This window comes from Salvelinus sp. IW2-2015, unplaced genomic scaffold (assembly GCF_002910315.2).
Source record: "Salvelinus sp. IW2-2015 unplaced genomic scaffold, ASM291031v2 Un_scaffold2474, whole genome shotgun sequence".
Taxonomy (NCBI): domain Eukaryota; kingdom Metazoa; phylum Chordata; class Actinopteri; order Salmoniformes; family Salmonidae; genus Salvelinus; species Salvelinus sp. IW2-2015.
The window spans coordinates 118709-139330 of NW_019943792.1; the positions used below are offsets into that span (position 1 = coordinate 118709).

A 20622-nucleotide genomic window follows, 5' to 3' on the forward strand; every position below is an offset into this window, starting at 1 on the left:
TTTAGACTAGTTGAGTATCTGGAGTATCAGCATTTGTGGGTTCGATTACAGGCTCAAATGGCCAGAAACAAAGAACTTTCTTCTGAAACTCATCAGTCTATTCTTCTTTTGAGAAATGAAGGCTATTCCATGYGAGAAATTGCCAAGAAACTGAAGATCTCGTACAACGCTGTGTACTACTCCCTTCACAGAACAGCGCAAACTGGCTCTAACCAGAATAGAAAGAGGAGTGGGAGGCCTCGGTGCACAACTGAGCAAGAGGACAAATACATTAGTGTCTAGTTTGAGAAACAGACGTCTCACAAGTCTCGCGAGTACAACTCCGGGATGCTGGCCTTCTAGGCAGAGTTCCTCTGTCCAGTGTCTGTGTTTTTTTGCCCATCTTAATCTTTTCTTTTTATTGGCCAGTCTGACATATGGCTTTTTCTTTGCAACTCTGCCTAGAAGGCAAGCATCCTGGAGTCGCCTCTTCACTGTTGACGTTGAGACTGGTGTTTTGCGGGTACTATTTAATGAAACCTCTGTCCTCCAATGGCACTCTGTTGTCAGTTTAGCCTACATTTCACTGATCTTAGTAGCATTTTACTCCCTCTGTTTAATATAACACACATATATTAATTATTAATTTCGGTTGCCTATCCTGACGTTAAGTTTGTTCTATAGTTTTGCCGGTAGTCGTGGTAATACAATGACAGTTTAGATGCGATCAACATATCATTTAAACGATGAAAAAGCCTGGAAGGAGAAGAGATGACTAGAAACGATTCGGTTGGCCGTTTTATGTGTGGATTAATTGTCATACATTACCATACATGTTTAATGCTTTTCGACCTGTCCCCAAATTAATGTMATTGGTTCAGAGTTTGTTTTGACATTTTAACCTGCGTGTCGTGATCGCGTTTGGTGTGGGGGGACAAATTACATTTATGCACGATAGGGCACGATGGTGCACGCGCGCAGCCGGTTTGGGCAAGGTGTTATGGCTTGGGGGTAGAAGCTGTTCAGATGCCTTTTGGTCACAGACTTGGCTCTCCGGTACCAATAACGTTAACGTTACATAGTTAGCTTTAGTAAATCTTAAACGAAATTGCAATGGGTGTGACGTGAAACAAAATACTCACATTGTGTCTTCTGATCCAATATAACGTGAATATAATTAAGGTTAAACAACCTAGCTAGCTACACACAAATGCAGAAAATGTTGAACATTTCTCAACCATCAACACGGCGTCCGTTTCTTATGACGTATATACGGATGTCTTTGAGGGTCAAAACTGGTTGTACTCGCTACTGTTATCGCTTTTATTGGCTTTATTTTGACAACACAGTCGTCTGAAAGTGTCGTTTTAGTCGCAGTTTATTATAAGGAATATGAGAAGAATGGATTGAATGATGTAATTAAATATAAATATGTAGTCCGTCCCGTGTAGACGGAACAAATAGTCTATAGTCCTGTCAATTTTCAAGATCTCCCATATGGTCTAGCGGTTAGGATTCCTGGTTTTCACCCAGGCGGCCCGGGTTCGACTCCCGGTATGGGAACAACTGTTTTGTTCAATTAAACATCTTTGAACATGTTCTCTATAGCAGTGTTTCCTCACCCTGCTCCTCGAATACATTGGTGGAAAAAGTACCAGATTATCATACTTGAGTAAAGGTAAAGATACCTTAATAGAAAATTTCTCAAGTAAAAGTGAAAGTCACCCRCTAAAATACTACTTGATTAAAACTTATTATGGCTGCAATCCCGTTAACGGGATGATATGACAACAGCCAGTGAAAGTGCWGKGCGCCAAATTCAAACAACAGAAATCTCATAATTAAAATTCTTCAAACATACATGTATCCTATACCATTTTAAAGGTAATCTTGTTGTTAATCCCACCAAAGTGTCCGATTTCAAATAGGCTTTTCAGCGAAAGCACCACAAACGATTATGTTAGGTCACCGCAAAATCACAGACATACACAGTCATTTTTCCAGCCAAAGACAGGAGTCACAAAAAGCAGAAATAGAGATAAAATTAATCACTAACTTTTGTGATCTTCATCAGATGACACTCATAGGACTTCATGTTACACAATACATATATGTTTTTGTTCGATAAAGTTAATATTTATATCCAAAAACCTCAGTTTACATTGGCGCCATGTTCAGAAATGCCTCCAAAATATCCGGAGAAATTGCAGAGAGCCACGTCAAATAACATAAATATCATCATAAACTTTGATGAAAGATACATGTTTTACATAGAATTAAAGATAAACTTGTTCTTATGCAACCGTGTGCAGATTTCCAAAAGCTTTACGGCAAAAGCACAATATTCAATAATCTGAGACAGCGTTCAGCCCACAAAGGCAAGCCATTAGTTACCGCCAAATTGTTGCAGGTCAACAAAAACTATAAAAAGCATTATAAATCTTCATTTACCTTGCTGACTTTGGTCGGAATGCACTCCCAGGACTCCCACTCCACAAGAATATGTTTGTTTTGTTCGGCAATGTCCATCATTTATGTCCAAATAGCTATTTTTGTTAGCGTGTTTGGTAAACAAATCCAACATCAGGGGCCTGTTGCACAAAAGTAGAATTAAGACATCCGGGATAAATGACTCAGCTTGAGCTCAATGGAAGCCAAAACATGTGCGTCCAGGCTTAATTGGTTGCACAAAGACCAAGCCAGGATGAGCAGACAGGATTCATTAGCAGGTGAACCAATCCTGGATAGTGCGCGCCTACGGCTCACTCAAATAGACCCGCACAGATCACAGATTAACTGATTTACCATGGCAACTAGAGCCGCGTACTTTCCCGTCGGAAGCACCAAATCCTCATGGAGGCATACGAGGAGGTAAAAGATATAATTAAGAAGAAAGGCAACACCGCCACAGTGTAAAGCAAAGAGAAAAAAGCGTGGCAAAGTATTGCAGACCGCCTGAATGCGTAAGTAGTGCACAATTACACACTCACCGCTCCGCTGAAACATCACAATTACAATTCAAATATTTAATTCACATCTCCAAAAATGCAGTTGTACTGTAATTTATGAAACGGTTACATTTTTAATTGAAATGCACTGCAGATATGAGTGAAATTGTGTAAAGTAACTCATCACACTGTATAAAGCTATGATACATTTTTTGATATTTTTACTTGAAAACAAGACAAAAAATACCAAGTAATTTTTTGCAGTGTGACTCATTAATGTGTGTGTGTGTGTGTGTGTGTGTAGATTAAACATGAACGGGCCAAAACGGACATGGCAGCAGGTCAAAATCAAATACAAGAACATTCTGCAGAATGGTATGGTCCCTGACTAATATTTAACAAAGCAACAAGCATATATTGTACCAGAAGGTGCCTGCTCACACATTGTCTGTTTACTGTTTTAGCAGTGAAAAAGAATACCCACAGACAAGGCACGGGTGGTGGGTCACCAAAGGCTGACCTTACCCAGCAGAGGACATGGCCTTGGAGCTAAATAAGGCAGCCCGTCTTAGAGGGGATCCCTGGGGGAAAGAGACGAGCATAGGTTCCTCCCAAGATGCCACCGCTTCATTCAAGGTATGTCCTTCCATCTCTACATGGGATACAACCACATTCATATTGAATCAATTTGGACTGTCTGACTTTGGTTTACCTATTGCCTTGCAGTGTCTGGCAGCACTGTGTTCCTGTTAGGCCACCAGCACAAGCACCAGACGACTGCTGATCAGTGAGTACTCCATCAAAGGCATACTGTAGGCCTGGCATGTCTTGTCTACTAGCTTCAATATGAATCCGATTAAATGTGATAGGGTGAAGGCCCCAGTGCGCAGCAACAGCACATGATGGAGACGATGATGAGGAGGAGACCATCTCTCTGGATTCCAGAAGGCATGAGGTATCATGTTAAGACTGTGAAAGTACTATTTACTCTACAATGGTGAGGAGTCCTCATCCAAAATCAAAAAATCTATTCTTTTTACAGGACCCAGATGCTATACAGTGGGAAAACCAGCCTGGCAACATAGTGCGTATTATAAAAAGGACACCACATTCCTGCCAAATTCCAGCTGCGCTAATTGTTATTGTGTTCACAGGAGCTCACAAGCTATCAGAAAGTTGTATGGCAACCACCTTCCGGCCGCCAAATGAACTGGCAGGACATAGACATTCAGTACAAGAAGAAAAAAAGATGGAAAATCTTGCACTGGAGTCCGAAATAAAAAAAGAGGAAATTAGGAAACTGGACCTTTGAAATAAAAAAACTTGGAGAGGGAGGTTGAGATATGCCCTTCAATGTACACTGTATGCTAACTTGTAACACAAATGTATTAATCATTTTTTTTCTTTCCTCCCCAGCTCATCAAGAAAGGACACAGCTCAAAATTAAAAATTAGGTATATTCTCGTAAAGTCAGTGAGCCATGACATATGAGCTCTTATTGTGAGCACACCAGGACGTGGCATCTTTCTAAAAGGGTTTTTTTATTTTTCCCAGCAATCAGTACAACCAAGTCATCGTTATAAGGCATCGCCCTCTTTTGCCACCCCCCCAGCACCAGTGTGCTCACTGCTATATGAAGGGCCAAATTGTGTGTTCCTTTCTCTCTGACAATGGCATGCCCATTCGTGCGAGATGGGTGGTGGATGAAGAAGCACTTTGCTAGGAGAGCCTTCAGGCGAAGAAAGGGTCTTCAGGGACCGGTTGGACCCACTGGCCTTCCTGATGACCATCTATATGAAAGATACAGGTTTCTGCAGATGGCATCAAGGTATCGTATGCAGACTACTGGGTCCAGGATTTAAGCACCGCACTGCACGAGGCCATGCACTGAGTGTGGAGCCAAATGGTTTGTGTGGCCTTGCGCTTTTTTGCTAAGTGGAGCCTTCCTGTAATCCAGTGGGGGATAGCAGAAACAGCTGAACAAGGCCACAATTTGCCGCCAATAAGGAGTTGTGTGTCTGGCTATCAAAGCATTAGCAGATGTCTTCATCTCCTTCCCTGGCCCACAGAAGACTCTGGACATCAAAGAGGAGTTCTATAGGATTGGCAGGGTAAGAGGATCTACAAATTACCAGGACAACTGTGGGGGGGTAACACATAGTAGGATACTTCATTACTTTGTGACAGGTTTCCCCAATGTCATTTGTGCAGTTGGACTGCACACACATAAGGAATAAAAGCCCCCTCAGGTGCCCATGAGGCCGAATTGTGAATAGGAAATTCCTTTCACAGCATTAATGTTCAGGTGAACAGTAACTTTTTGAATGTCCATTTACGAACACTTGCATTGCCAAGTGATGTGCATTGATTTGTGTAATATTCCTCATTCTTATGATTTCAATGGTCTGCAATGCTGACTGTGTATCAGCAATGTTGTGGCAAAATGGGCCTGGCTTCAGTCCATGACTCCAGAATCTTCGGGCCTCTGAATCTATCAGTGCCTTATCAACAAGGTAAGCCCACACAACCCTATATTAAACCATCATGGCTGTGTAAGAATATCATGTGTTTATGGGTAGTAATTTTGTGAGATTTTTTGTGTTACAGGTGCAATTCTCTGTGTGTTGCTGGGGGACAGGGGGATGGCTCCAGCCTTTTTCTCCTGACACCTTTCACAGACCCCCAGAAGCCACGCAGGCCTACAACCATGTCCCTGCCAGGACCAGGGCCAGAGTTGAAATTGACCTTTGCCTACCGAAGGCACCTTTCACTGCCTTCACAAATTAAGGGTCAGCCCTGTTAGGGCATGTGATATTTACTGTGGCTTGTGCTGTCCTCCACAATTGTGGCCTGGCCTGAGGAAGAGAGGCCCCCAGAGTGCCACCAGCCATGGACTGGGACAATCCGGCATCTCCCTGATGACGACAGTGTCGGCTGACTGAGGGACCAATATGTGTTGATTATTTTAGTTAGTATGCTGTGCTTTCCATTTTGGTTAAATATGTCCTGCTGTGGCAGAGGAAATTTTGGGTTTTTTTTGGGGTTCGTTTTTTGACGAAATTTGGCCTCTTAATGATGTTTGTGCGTATAACTGTGTTAATACAAAGGCTGCAGAGGAGGCTACTGCTCCATTCATTCTGTCTGTTTCAGTTGATGTGTATGGATTTGTCCTGCATTTATTTGAGTGTGGCAGACATTGCAGGTGTGTTTATATAACAGACCTTGAATGTGTATGTATCATTTTGTATAATAGGCTGATTCTGTGCTTTCCATCTTGTAGGAGTCACTGTGACTTCAGTTTCGGAATAGGAGCTGGTGTTACCTTGCTTTGGTTTTTGTCCTTATTCAAATAAAGGGAACATAATTTACACCATTGTGTTTTTATATTCCATATGGAATGTGTATTTGTTTATATGACAGAGTATAGGGCCACACTGAAGAAAAAAGGATAAAGTCATAAATTTATGCAGGCTGGCTTCTTTCTGCAGAAAAGCTACATATTGTTTTACAGTTTTGATACTTATTGACAATGTTGATACTAATATTTCTTGGCACATCCAGCATGTCTTTTGTTTATGAAAACCATACTGGAAGTTACAATTTCACGAAATGCCCCACATCTGTCATTTTAAACCAACTGCCTCCTTTAAAAACAACTGGTTTACAATATTATGACTTGTGTTTTTTTTCCCCTCTGTGGCCCTAATTTCTATCATTTTATATATAGCCTTAGTCTATTGGGAAACTGTAATTATCAATGATAGCAAACCAGCATCTAAAAAATCATTTTTATCCAAAACATTGAATTAATGATCACAAACGTTAAATAATAACAGTGCGGTCTAGTTATATGTGAATAACAATGTATTAGTGAGCAGTGAAATAACTATTTGGTTTCCATTTGTGGTTTGACTGCTGACTGACATTAGGGCATGAGATTAAATAGATCCTGGAATTTAGCCTGCGTTCTGGGAGCAGGCTAGTCTCCACAGAATAAATCTCCATGGTAATTTATTACCAATAAAAATATCCTTCCTGCCCCCTATCCATCTTTAGTGCAACCGGATTACGGATCAATTGAGCCAGATCACAAGATATACCTTGGCTTAATCCCTTATCCTAGTTTTTGTGCAAACAGGCCCCAGGAAGGCGTGTTCACTTAAAAAGCAGAACGAAATGTCCAAAAGTTCCGTAACAGTCAGTAGAAACAATGTCACAACGATGTATTGAATCAATCTTTAGATGTCTTTTAACATAAATCTTGAATAACGTTCCAACCGGAGAAATTACATTGACTTCAATGTGCGATGGAACAACTAGCTTCCCTCTGATGTGAATGCACATGGTCAGGAGCATGGCCAGTGTAACAGTTTAACTTTACGGCCGTCCCCTCGACCCCGGGCGCGAAACCAGGGACCCTCATGGCACACATCAACAAACAGTTCACCCACGAAGCATTGTTACCCATCGCCTCCACAAAAGGCACACCCTTCAGAGCACGGGAACCACACTTCTTAGTTTCAAGAGCAAGTGACGTAAACGCAGGCTGAAAGGCTTGCTAGCGCACAACCACCGCTAACTAGCTAGGCCATTTCGGCATCTGTTACACTCCACCCCCCCTTTCGACTCCTCCTTTTTCCGCAGCAACCAGTCATCTGGGTCAACAGCATCAATGTAACAGTATAACTTTAGACCACCCCTCGGGCACGAAACCAGGACCCTCTGCCACACATCAACAACGCGTCACCCACGAGCATTCGTTACCCATCCTCCACAAAAGCCGCGGCTCTTGCAGAACGCAATGCGTTTTTTGCAGGTTTCAGAGCAAAGGACGTAACCGACTGAAAGGCTGCGTAGCGCGCACCACCGGCTAACTAGCTAGCCATTCGCATCCGTACCCACCAGGTCATGGTTAGACCTTGACTATTTCCTGTCTCCTTCGGCCCCACTTCACAGTTAGAGGCATCAGACCAAGGTTCTACAGACTGTTTGGACATCTAGTGGAAGCCGTAGGAAGTGCCAAAACTCATCCATATCCCACTGTTCGTTCAATAGATGCTGTATTGAAAATCTACCAAAAACTCAGAATTCCCACCTTCCTGTTGGGGATTTTTTCTCAGATTTTTGCCTGCAATGTATGAGTTCTGTTATACTCACAGACATCATTCAAAAACAGTTTAGGAAACTTCCAGAGTGGTTTCTATCCAATTACGAATAATAATACTGGCATATATTTAGCAACTGGGACTGAGGGAAGGCCGCAGTTTACTATGCGGCACCCTGGTGCACCTTTCATTCCAAGCCTACTTATACTGCCCCTGCAGCATAAGAAGTTAAAAGTCTGAAAGTATTTGGTTTTGAATGTTACTTAAGTATCAAAAGTAAGTCCTAATTGCTAAAATATTACTTAAGTATCAAATTTGCCTTCACTTTGCTTCTCTCCATTAATTATTTGTCCCGTTTTCAAGAAGGACCCTCTCATGGGAACGGATGTGGCCACTATGCAGTCTCCCTGTCATGACTTTAGTAAGCGGTGGGCTATCTTCAATGAAGTGACATGTAACCGACATGTAAGAAGTGGTGGCTACTGTAAAGTTGATGATATTTACTAGAAGAGAGAGACCAAGTTGAGACGCTAGACCAGGTGGATAAGGTATGATATTTAAGGCAGTTTAATAAGTTGCAAAGATATCTGACAACACGTGCACGGGGCTCGTCCATTTAGCTCAGAGGGAGCTAGCCGGAGGAGCCCCGACTCATATTGTGCAATACATTTTATACAGTGAAATGACGTAGGTTGTTTTAGTAGTTCTGCTCTCCTGACTGGTCGCTGTGAGTGGAGGGCGGTCCCCTTCAGGCTGATATCAATGTTCCATTGGTTCTCAGTAGTGTTCTTTTGTCCTTGGAACTCCCGCCTGAAACAGGGGTGTGTGTGTGTGTGTGTATGCATGCGCGGGCTCGTGGAGTGCCATGCCGGTCTGGGTTGTCTCTTGTATTGACAAGATGTTAAAGCAGACACCAGCAACTGGCGCCTGAGGTCAGAGCGCCCCCCTGAGGTCAGAGCGCCCCCCTGCCTTATCAGTGCTCATAAATGGTTTGTGTCAGCCATCTCTCTCTGTGTGTGTGTGGGAGTAAGGTTAGTATCTGGCACAGGCAGAACGGGTTCATCTGTGGGGTGCAGCAAAGTGTTACAACCACGTCTGCTTTAATAATGAAGGCATTATAACAATATTATAGCTAAGTGTTAAGGTCAATAAAAACATCATTTATTACATTACCCTTGATGTCCAGCAGTCAGTGAGTGGACTCTTTCCAGCACTGAAGCCTGTGTGCTCTCGTACAGTTGTGGAATAAGTGATTTTGAAAGGGTTCTCCTGCTTGGAATTGTGTACATTGRATTTAGACTATTGCTCTAATTTCTAAAACCTCTGTCCTCCACGATTGAAAATGGCTGGAAATCGGTGGCAATCATTTTAGCCAATGCAATATCGATTTGGCCTTGTTTTGCTACAGATTTGGCCAATTTGGCCTTGTTTGCTACTTTGGCATAAACTGGTCAATAGAAGACTGCGTAGGTGTGGGTCGCGGAGTAGGCCTACTTAATTGAGTGGATACATCTCCACGTGTGAAGGTGCTGGCTCCACCACTATCACTAGCAGGCCCGCTAGTTTCTCAAAGCTCCGCTACAGCTAGCTTCACGGTTGGGTGCACAGTTTCTCATATGCCGGTGTAGGTTGTGCGTAGAACCGGCTTTATATTCTGTTTTGGCAAATTATACACTGTGTTCTAACATTGTCTACGTTATTAAAATGCATCCAAATGCTTCTGTGCTTCCGACTCATTTTTCAGCTGTTGTTTTCACAGCTGTCCTTCCTCTCTCCTCGGCTGCTAAGYGTATGACTGTGAGTGAGTTGGCTCGGCCCTCCCTCACGCATCTTTGGTTCATTGGTTGACACTGCGTGTCTGATTGTCAGGAACAAGAGGTGAGACTGTTAGTCTGAGCAGACAGTCAGAACGAATGGGTGTGCGCTTGAGCAATTAGGCCTATATTATTTTATTAATTTTTTCGTTATTTTAATTAATTAATTCAACGAATTAAAATATTTTGATTATTCATATCTTATTTTTTGTAAATAGATTAGGTTTTTCTGATATGCGAGCCGGCTCCCAACGTTCACCTACAAGAGCCGGCTCTTAGAGCCGACTCGTTCGCGAACGACACATAAACTGCAAACAAAGCATTTGTGTTTAGTGAGTCTGCCACGTCAGGTGCAGTAGGGATGATCAAGGATTTTCTCTTTAAGTGCGTGAATTGGACAATTGTCCTGTCCTGCTAAGCATTCAAAATGTAACGAGTACTTTTGGGTGTCAGGGAAAATGTATAGAAAGTACATTATTTTCTTTATGAATGTAGTGAAGTAAGAGTTGTCAAAAATATAAATAGTAAAGTACAGATACCCCMAAAAATGTAGTACTTTAAAGTATTTTTACTGAAGTACTGTACATCACTTCTCGAATACCCCCAACAGTACATATTTTTATTGTAACCCTGGACAAGCACACCTGATTCAATTAATCACCAAACCCTCAATGAGCTGAATGAGGTGTTTGTCCAGGGCTACAACAACAATGTGTACTGTTGGGGATACAAGGGTTCGGAAATACCACTCTACAGTACCAATAGGCTTACCTGTGGATTTCAGTGTTAAAGTACTCCTACGTTTTCCAACCTCCCATATGGTCTAGCGGTTAGGATTCCTGGTTTTCACCCAGGCGGCCCGGGTTCGACTCCCGGTATGGGAACGGAGTTTTTATTAAAACCTTGAACATGTTATGCACAGTCGGCTTAAAGATACAGGTACGGTATATGCCTGCCTGGTGGCTTTGACTGTTAAAATATTGCGAACTGACTAAATAGAATACTATCCGATGTAGGCTACCCTAGCAATGCTGCAACTAGCGCTCACAGTCTCACACCAAAATTACACRTTCATCAACATTACTCAAATGTCAAATTTCTAAGTGTAACATGCTGACCAGACCGGACACCTCGCGTGCGCGAGCGTTGCAAAATAAATGTAGAAATCCATGTTATTAAATTATTGCGCGCGTGCGCCAAGGAGCGTCTGCGTTGCCAAGGGCTAAAATAGAAGTCATTCGTATTTCTGACGCAGATCGCGYGGCAAGTCCTGCCTCTCCCATCTCCTCATTGGTTTATAGAAGCAGGTACCCACGTGCCATCTCATTGGTTATACCCACGTGGGTGATTGAAAGACGAACTGTGTTGCCGGTTGTCGTGGTAATACTATGAAAGTTTAGATGCCAATCACCATATAAATTCAAAGATGAAAAATCCTGGAAGGAGGAGAGATGACTAGAAACGATTCGGTTGACCGTTTTGTGTGTGGTTTAATTGTCGGAGTAGAGGACCTTGTGCATTTCTGGTAAAATAACAACTCAATGTTTATATCCCAGGACAAATTAACTAGCAACAGCAAGCTAGCTAAATAGGACAAATTAGCTAGCATGTGCAAGCTAGCTAACTAAATTGCCATACATGTTTAATGCTTTTTGACCTGTCCCCAAATTCATGTAACTGGTTCAGAGTTTGTTTTGATATTTTAATCGCGTTTGGTGTGGGGGGACAAAATACATGTATGCACAATGGCACACGCTCACAGCCGGTTTGGGTTCCGTGTAAGGTTGTTTAGACATTAACTCCACATTTTTGAGGCTAGGCATTAACGGTGAATGGTTAAGGTAAGGGTTAAAGTTTGGGATAGGCTTGAAAACAGAAAGCGTTACATGTTTTTTGATACGGAAACTGAATACAATCAATCTGACAAATTTAGCGAAAATGTAAGAACTTCACCTGTGAAAATAACCAGTAGCCCACTAACTCGAGACATAATTGAATATCAGGTTCAAATAATACTTAACATTTGAAAATCTTTAATTTTAGTTTTTAAAAGAACTACACTCATTCAATTAAATAGAGTAAAAAAAAATGTTTTGGAGAAAGAGATGGCCATGAAGACTAACCTGCTTTTTTWAAATACTGAAAAAATTATTAACAGACAGAGAATGCTACGTAAGTGATCTTTAAAAAGTAATCCTTCATCCCAAAAGACAAAACATCTACCCTGTGCTCTTCATCAACAAAATTATTATTAACCATAAAAGTGCAATATCACAAATAAAATGAACAAAAACAATTACATTTCAATTCACACTTGTACAATCAGTGCAACAATTACAAATATTTCATAGATATGCCAGTGAATCTTTATAGTTTAAAAAGTGTCCAAAACACAACTTGAAGTTATTTCCCTGTCTTGGTGAGACATTTTGTAAACAGATTCAGACGTTAGCTTTAATTTGGTTAATATGCTTCACATTTTAAAAAAATCATGAAGAATATTGCATCAATACAATCAGCATCCCAACAATGCACACTGAAAGTTAACTTTAGTCTCTACACTAATCATAAGATAATAAATAATATAAGATTTATTTTAAATATACCTTGCCATGTAAAAATTAGACCAAATACACCCAGACAATAGGGAGTGATTTAGACTTTTTTTAGCAGCATATTTGGTGCTCTCCATTAAGAGAAAATACACCTTTTATTAATCAGAGTTCCAAAGTWWAAAAAAACGAATTATGTGGCTTAATTAGCATAAAGTGGCAGCTCTTTCTTTAGTATGTTAATGTAACCATAACGTGGTTAAAACTTGTTAGTGCATAAAAATATCAACAGGGCGATTCCCCTTGGCACAGACCAAATTGGACAGGTGGAGAATGCATGTTTGACTTTGAGTGCTGACCACACCTCACATACCCAATCATGAGGGCGTTCTACACAAGGTTGTTATTCCCTATAGTTTGGTTGACCTGCCTTCTCAATTCCCAAAGAACACTTTGTGTGGCAGTGATCGACCCCAACCAGCAGGGTCTCTCTACATTGCCAGCTCTTCTTCTTCTCTGCATCTCATCTCTCCATTCACGTCTCCATTCATCCCTCTCTCAGTAGCAGCCATCTCTCCAGCTCCCGTCTCGTAGGGCACTCAGGCTGGACAAGCTCTTAGGAGGCGTCAATAAACTGGGGAAAAGATCAGATTGAGATGAAAAATAGGAAATTACGATCCCAGACAACAAGAACCTAGTTTTGAGCTTGTTGGCGCTCCCCTAGTGTCCTACAGTAGCCTACCTGCGTGTGGGTTGGGCGATCTTGCTTCGAGGGGTGGAGCTGGTCCCGATAAAGGAGGCCGGGCGGGGCAGGCTGCTCCGGGGGGGTGTAGGAGTGCCCCCAACCCCCACAGCTGGTTTACTGGGGAGGGGGATCCCACTGATGCCGCTCAGGGACTGCAGACTGGTGGAGGTCGGCATGGTAACTGGCCCTTTCACAGTGGGGCTGACGTAGGCTGTGGCTTTGAGGGGTTGCCGCGACAACGACTGGAAGTTCCCCACACTCTGGACTCTGTTCTGCAACTGACCGGGTGAAGGGACTAGTGGGAGAGGAACAGAGGKTTGACAATACATCATATACAGATTAATGGATTGATATAATATTCCTGTTTTCCTCAGGTCTACTGTATAATGTATGGACCACCGACTTAGAATGATCATTTTCAATTTGATACATTCTGGCAAGTCAATCAAGCCCTGCAGTTTYATAGTATGTGTATGGTCAGAGCTAAAACAAAGAAGACGGTATCTTACTGGAGGACTGTAGCCTGCTGGCCAGCCCATTGGACGAGTCGAAGCTCAGACTGTTCCGAAGGGTGGAAGGAGAGACGATGTGATTGGCTGGGCTCAGTGGGCTAGGCACACTGGGAGCCCTGAACAGGTTGGGCATGCTCCTCCGCAGCTTATCTAAATAGAATGTACACACACACACAATATTCCTGTATGAATTCAAGGCCACAGATCTAGATGACAAAGAATTTATCATCTCAGATTCTACATAGAGCCCTCAAGAGGAATACGTGCCACTCACTAGTCTCTCTTGAAGAACACCAGTTGAGGCCCCAAAGATAAACATCTCCTGTAATCTCACCACCCTCTATTCAGTGTCCCTCTCCTGTTTAGCTCCCAGAACAGAAACAGAATAGCCTCCAAGAGCTTACAGAACAGTCAGTGTCTCAAGAGGCTTACAGTGAGCACATCCCTGGTAGTCTGCCAGTACAGTAGTGACTAACGAGTGGGTGACCTTAAAAATGACCTGTCCCACATAAACAATGACAAGTTGAAMACAAACCTATAAATAGATTAGTATGACTATTTCATAAGAGGGCCATCACGTCGTGTGTCAATTATTTTGTAGCCCTTCTAATATTGTACTTTGTTGTTATGCAAATGTTCCATCAAGACAACACAAAAGGCTTGTTTGAAAAATGTACTCATATCCATCTGCATTCCAAATSTGATCCCCAAAATACAAAGCGAACATAAATACACAATTAGAGAGTCTTGCAAATCAAGAATTCTTATTAGTGTGAGATTTCATAAATTTAAGCAGAGGGCCAGGGTTGAGTCCAATAGACAACGAACAGGAGAACACTGTCCAATAAAAACATTTATTGTCATAATATATATATATTTTTTTATCTCCCATTTTCTCTAATGAACGCAACCCAAGTGCCTGCATGGGCCAGGCCTGCTCACCTGATCCAGGCCTGAAGCCCTGTTGTTCGGGTGTGTAGGTGCTGAGTGTGGGGCTGGCCAGGGCCTGGGGTTGGGGTGGGGGCTGATAGGAGAATCCTCCAGAGGGGTACTGAGGGGTGGAGGGGCTGGTTGTGCTCCTCCTCCAGTCCCGTATGCTGGAGAAGGTGTGGGAGTGGGAGAGGCCGCGCTGCAGGGTGGGTCCCACACGGGTCAGGCGGGGCTGGGGAGGAGGTAGCTGCCCGTACTCTTCCTCATCCTCTTCCTCCTCCAGGTCGGCCTCGCCGCTGTGCTGAAGGGAGAGGAAGGAGAAGCTGGCGCTGCGGCGGTTGATGGAGGTGGGGGTGGTGGMGTAGTCCTGACGAAGACCTGAAGGAGGGGGAAATACGGACAAGCGCAAACACACAAACACGGAACACAATCAGTCGTCACCTTCTACGCCTGAGGTTAAGGTTAATAAAGCCTGGATGAAGTCTGAGGTCTTGAATCACGTTACAGTGTTAGAAGGGAGAGAAGGACAGAGGAACATAAGGAGAGAGAGGAACATAAGGAGAGAGAGGAACATAAGGAGAGAGAGGAACWTAAGGAGAGAGAGGAACATAAGGAGAGAGAGGAACATAAGGAGAGAGAGGAACATAAGGAGAGAGAGGAACATAAGGAGAGAGAGGAACAATAAAAGGGCAAGAAAATGGCCAGGAATCCAAGACCACATGAACAACTCTGGGCCCTACTTTTAACCTTGGGGCCCAGAGTTATTCCCTTTCAGGTCACCTGCTCAATAGTTAATAATAATAATAGTTCTGATTTATAAAGCATTTAACACTTTTACATAGAAAGGGGGGAAAACTCACCTCTTACTATGTAAAACAATATATAGTCATAACTATGTAACAACAACAGTTTTTAATAAAGGGTGAGGGACTCACTGTCCTCCTGCAGACGAGCCATGACCTGGACGTCAACAAGGTCCTGCAGTTTGTATCCCTGCGTGATGGAGTCATCCTCCAGCTCTGAGGCACTGAGCTCACTGTCCATGGAAGACTGRGGGCTGAGGAGTAACCGCCGGAGGCTGCGGCCTTCGACACACAACAACAGAGTTCAAAGGTCAGATCACAGACAAATTACATTGCAGAGATTTTACATTAACAATGAACACAAAGAATACTGACCAGATGAAATGCAAGATTAGTTTAGATAGAGGTACACTGGCAGCAAAAAAACATCACTCTCCCTTTAAGAAACATTGCAGAGTCACTGTTAGTAGGGAGGCCACGTCATGGAATTGTGCCTTTGGTGATAGAAGCACCACAAATCACAGACAAAGCTAGAAAAGGCCATATTGTGTTTATGGCCACTCCAAGCCCCCATGGCCATTTTCCATTATGGCCACCAACCAGGTCCCACAGGCTCGACCTAGCTGTGTGACATGTGGCACTTCCATCACCAAAGGGACTATTCCACTCAAGTGAGGGGACAGACCATCCCACTATGTTGAACTTCACATGGCAAACACCTGAAGCAGCAGAAACTGAACACACACTGAAACACTCCTTCTCGTGCAGTGACAAATGATGAATGATGACCTTGGGGGCCTCAATAGTCTATAGTGGCTTCCTCTCTTCTTGTGTCCACCTCTGTTCTGATCTGACAAGACAGCCAGTAGATGAAACTTAAGGTGTTTCACCTGTCCATATCTCTAACATCAGCAGGAATGAAGGAGAGGAGACAAGGAGAGGAAGCTCTTTCAAACAGACTATTGAGATGCAAACCTTGACATGACATAGAGACTGAGCCAACGTGGGCCAGCGGGGGAGCGAGCGAGGCTTACTGCGATTAGCTGAGTGATTGGCTGGGAGGAATGTGGGAATTCTCTCAGCCTTCCCTACAGGAGTCAGGGACAGGTGGAGGAGAGGATGGAGGGGTGAGGAGAATGAGGCTGACGGAGGGAGAAAGAAAGGGAGGGGAAGGAGACAGGATAAGGGGGAGAGAAAGAGAATCATGGAGAGTTGTTTCAATGGAGAAAAAAGAAAACTATTCTAATGAAGAGACTGTGGTATTTTTTTCAATTGTGAAATACCATGTTTAAGAAGTAATCATGGATGGAGTAGCCCTCGTGTCTAAGGACCAGGGGTTTTCCTCACCTGGTGAACTGATCAGGAGTGTTGACTTTCTGCTCAACAAGGCCCAGGATCTTTCTGCTCAATATGGCCCTGATTCTGCTCAATAGGGCGCAGAGGTTTCCTGCTCAATAGGGACAAGAGTTTCTCCTGATCAGGTTGCAAGGTTGAAAAACCCCTAGTTAAACCAATGTCATATGGTAATATTATGGTAACATTATGGCAATCTGTACCCATGTCACATAGTAATCTGTGTGTGTATTTATTTACCAGGTCTGTCAGCGGGTGGAGGGGTGGAGCAGGACCTGGAGAACGAGGCACTGAGGGGGGACACTCCAGCTACACGTCTCAGGGGGAGGGCAGGGGAAGAGTGGCTGGAGAAGACCCCCCGCCACCTATGGACTACGCATGTGAGGTAGGAGGAGGAGGGAGGGAAAAAGGCAATGTCATACTGTATCGGACCACCCCCAAAACACACACACAGCTGTCAGTGCTTTCCGGGCCCCTCACAAGGAACAGAGGTCAGCAGTGTGAAGCGGTTGTTTACCTCACACCCAGCRCGTCACATTGCTGTGACAGTCACAGAACCACTATTCAGTAGCAGCCAGGGAACACATCTGCTGTCCAATGCCCAGGAGACAAAGCTGCATTCACAACCCTCACACACACACCGCTCAACACACCCATTCAGCAAAGGCCAGGACCAGGGACGGAGCAGCGACCACACACACACCTTCTGATATATATTCATAGAGGAGACCTACAGTAATGAACACTCGCTAAACAAATATCCCAGCAATCTATCTAGAGGAGATGTGGTGGATCAAAASAACAGAGAGAGAAGAATGAATAATAAATGTGACAGAGCTGAGAAAGCAAAGCATCTCTCTCCCTCTGTGTGGTGGTTCGGCTGTGTGCTGCTCAACACAGCGCTGCATATATATCCCTCCACCACAGATAGAGGGGTTATGTTATACCTGTCACTGAGAATATAAACCACTTAGCAGCATCGAGGCGAGATGCCTTTCATGTAAACACGGTAACCATGGTTACCCCTCTGGTTGCCGAGGGAGGCCCTGTGAACGTAGCAACAGGCAGATAGTAGGTCAAGTGAGAAAGCAGTGGAAGGCTTTTCCTGCAGTTACAGCTACTGTGAAATGAATATACGGGCTTCTAGTTGAGATCCTTACAGCAATATATTGTAGTAAAATACAGGTAACTGACAAAATAAAGGAAACATGAGTATGAGGGATAAAAGTATATTTTATAAGTATTACACTTTATGTTGTTGTTCCCTTTATTTTGGCGGTTACCTGTAGTTCACTGATGCATTGGTGGCAGGTAGCTTAGAGCGTTGGACTAGTAACCGAAAGGTTGCTAGATCGAATCCCAGAGCTAGCAAGGTAAAAATCTGTCGTTCTGCCCCTGAACAAGGCAGCTAACCCACTGTTCCTAGGCTGTCATTGTAAATAAGAATTGTTCATAACTGACTTGCCTGGTTAAAAAAACAAAATGKCAGCTTCACTGATGCAACGATAAGCTGTTGCATGACAAGTGTATAATATGAACGCCAAGTTAAATTGGATTTAATGTGCAAAAACAGATACTTTTCAAATCTATAATAGTAAAAAGAAATGCAATTAAGGTGATGTGTGTGTTTACTCTAAGTTGTTGAAAGTGACGCACACAGACAGTTGCGGCCAGTGCTTCACCTCTCATTAAGAGCTTAGAGGACTAAAGCTGTATTAATACATTACCTTCAGCGAAGACCGTGGGAGACGTCACATCTATTCACTCCTCCACTGTCCTGTTTCACACCACAGCTTCCTCTCAGACATTAACCCAAGGTCCACTCTGTGGTCATTGGACACCATGGAATGTCTCAGGAGTAGAGGCATTAACCCTGACGTTACCGCTAAGTTCCCAAAGTCGGCCACTCATAGCTTCACTTTACGGCCACCCATTCATTCTCATTCGACCCGGTCACCTCTCCACTGCAACCCTTCTTCAGGTAGAGGCTGTGAATTAGAACGTGATCTCCATCACCTAACCAGGTGAAATGAATGCACTCACTGTCATAACCATGCTGCGAATGTGTGGGTCTGTAGGTTTGTATACGGCCGTCTTTTCAGGTGTGACTCCGCTTGTGCGTGACCACCGTGTGTAGTTTAATGACGCCAGTCGGGTGTGCGTAGTTTAATGACGCCGGTCGTGTGTGCGTAGTTTAATGACGCCTGTCGTGTGTGCGTAGTTTAATGTAGCCAGTGCTGTGTGTAGTTTAATGTAGCCAGTGCTGTGTGTAGTTTGATGTAGCCAGTACTGTGTGTAGTTTGATGTAGCCAGTNCTGTGTGTAGTTTGATGTAGCCAGTGCTGTGTGTAGTTTGATGTAGCCAGTGCTGTGTGTAGTTTGATGTAGCCAGTGCTGTGTGTGGCTAGTGACTGTCTGGAAAGGTGCTGTACTTTTACCTCAGAGTCCAAAATAGTCTGGAGTTGGCTGGTTACATAATCCTGAGAGACTTGAGGACCTGTTTCACACTGTGCTCAAGGCATCACAGTGCTAGCCTCCCCCTCACCTCCATGTACCCACACACACAGTAAAGTAGAATCATAACAATCTGTTGAAAAAGTTTTTGAATACAAAACGTTTCATCAGGTTGATAGAAACCTATGGTCTATTATATAGCCATCCATCTATCCACCCTTTTTGGTCCCTAGTTTCCACCCCTCCTCATACCTTGGTCCAACCTGAGGCACAGTGAGCGGGCAGACTCCACCTCTGTTCTGGGGCTGTCCAGGACCTGTCTGCTCCACTGGAGGGGGGTAACAGGGCTCTCCCCCCAAAGCCGGGCCTTGGCTGACACATACAGCCTGCAGGGAAGACAGGATGAGAGCCATAAGAGGAGGAATGAAGAGGATTTTACTGCCCTATAGTCCCATATCAACCCTTATGGGCCTACAGGGAAGACTGGTTTCGGGTCAGGGATACGTTTTCCAGTTTTACTATGATCCCAAAAATGTACATCAAGCCAAAACCTCACTTAGGACCTGAGAAAATAATCATATTGATTGTAGCCAACAAGCGCAAACCGTGGCGCATAGTGTGGAGCAGCCAATTCTGACTGCAGTCCAAAATTGGTTTTGGGCACTATAATGGATTTGCCAAAATAAAGAATGAGTCAAAAGTAGAATGTCATCTTTTATCAGCGGGTATTCTTATGCATTCGTTTTACCACTAAAATAATAGCACTTTTGTGTCTCCAGTCCTCCACCCCCAAGTCGACATGTCTCAGACTGATGCAGTCTAGCCTCCATTTCAACAGGCACATTTTCAGAGCAGTGGCCGTCTGCTCATTCATAATCGTTGACTATGATAATTGCAACAAATCGATGTGTTTGTTAAAGAAAAATCGAATGACATTGGAACAAGTGTCAGCTCCATCTTTCTGTCCAATTTGCCCCGAAGGTGTGGCTTTGTTGTCGTATATCATTCCTACTAGGAWTTGAGTCTCATTTGCAGGTACAATATTATATTCCATAGGCCTACGTCAAACCAGAGTAACAGTCACATATCCTTTAAAATAAACAGAACACTGCATCACCATCGTACATCGTATAGATAAATTGTCATATGCAAATAAGGACTGCAAGTTTCAAAGAAATCTGTCCGATTAAATTTGCCACCTCAACTACATTATACAAACCGTTGCAGATTGTGAAATAGTTACCAGGTAGCTTCAGAGTCTTCATTAGAGAATACAGCATCTAGGTCCAGAATGTCCACCTCATCCAGAACCGTAAGTTCCATATAATCAGCTTCCGTCTCGAGAGCAGTATCAACATAATGTGAATGTAAATATTCGAACGGTTCGTCCAACGGGAAAAATGACTCCAAGGAAGACTGGCACAGTAG

The 20622-nt window shown here is 43.5% G+C and overlaps 2 protein-coding genes and 2 non-coding genes across 6 annotated transcripts in view; 2 read left to right on the plus strand and 2 right to left on the minus strand.

The window, feature by feature from the left end:
* LOC112074050 (WW domain-binding protein 4-like) overlaps positions 1–2508 on the minus strand; it is an 8255-nt gene extending 5747 nt beyond the window's left edge. Inside the window, exon 1 of the mRNA XM_024141269.2 lies at positions 2431–2508. Coding sequence (XP_023997037.2) covers positions 2431–2508 — 78 coding nt within the window. The remainder of the gene's footprint in view (positions 1–2430) is intronic.
* Positions 1471–1542, plus strand: trnae-uuc (transfer RNA glutamic acid (anticodon UUC)). Its single transcript has one exon. It is a non-coding gene; the product is annotated as a tRNA-Glu (tRNA).
* An 8150-nt stretch (positions 2509–10658) lies between the features above and the next one.
* On the plus strand, positions 10659–10730 carry trnae-uuc (transfer RNA glutamic acid (anticodon UUC)). Its single transcript has one exon. It is a non-coding gene; the product is annotated as a tRNA-Glu (tRNA).
* Positions 10731–11337: 607 nt separating this feature from the next.
* LOC112074052 (SLAIN motif-containing protein 1) lies at positions 11338–20616 on the minus strand. 3 transcript variants are annotated; one of them, XM_024141272.2, is made up of 8 exons: positions 20438–20616; positions 19447–19580; positions 16982–17113; positions 15521–15670; positions 14598–14963; positions 13653–13805; positions 13141–13438; positions 11338–13032 (listed from the first exon to the last, which is right to left on the minus strand). In XM_024141272.2, exons 1-8 carry the CDS (start codon positions 20515–20517, stop codon positions 12957–12959), a joined length of 1389 nt encoding a protein of 462 aa, XP_023997040.1. In that variant the 5' UTR covers positions 20518–20616; the 3' UTR covers positions 11338–12956. The 3 variants fall into 3 exon arrangements, with proteins under 3 accessions (XP_023997040.1, XP_070296472.1, XP_070296473.1); XM_070440371.1 differs by lacking the exons at positions 19447–19580; positions 20438–20616 and adding an exon at positions 18469–19437 and having other exon boundaries at positions 11339–13032; XM_070440372.1 differs by lacking the exons at positions 19447–19580; positions 20438–20616 and adding an exon at positions 16423–16530 and having other exon boundaries at positions 11339–13032; positions 16982–17190.
* Positions 20617–20622: the final 6 nt, after the last annotated feature.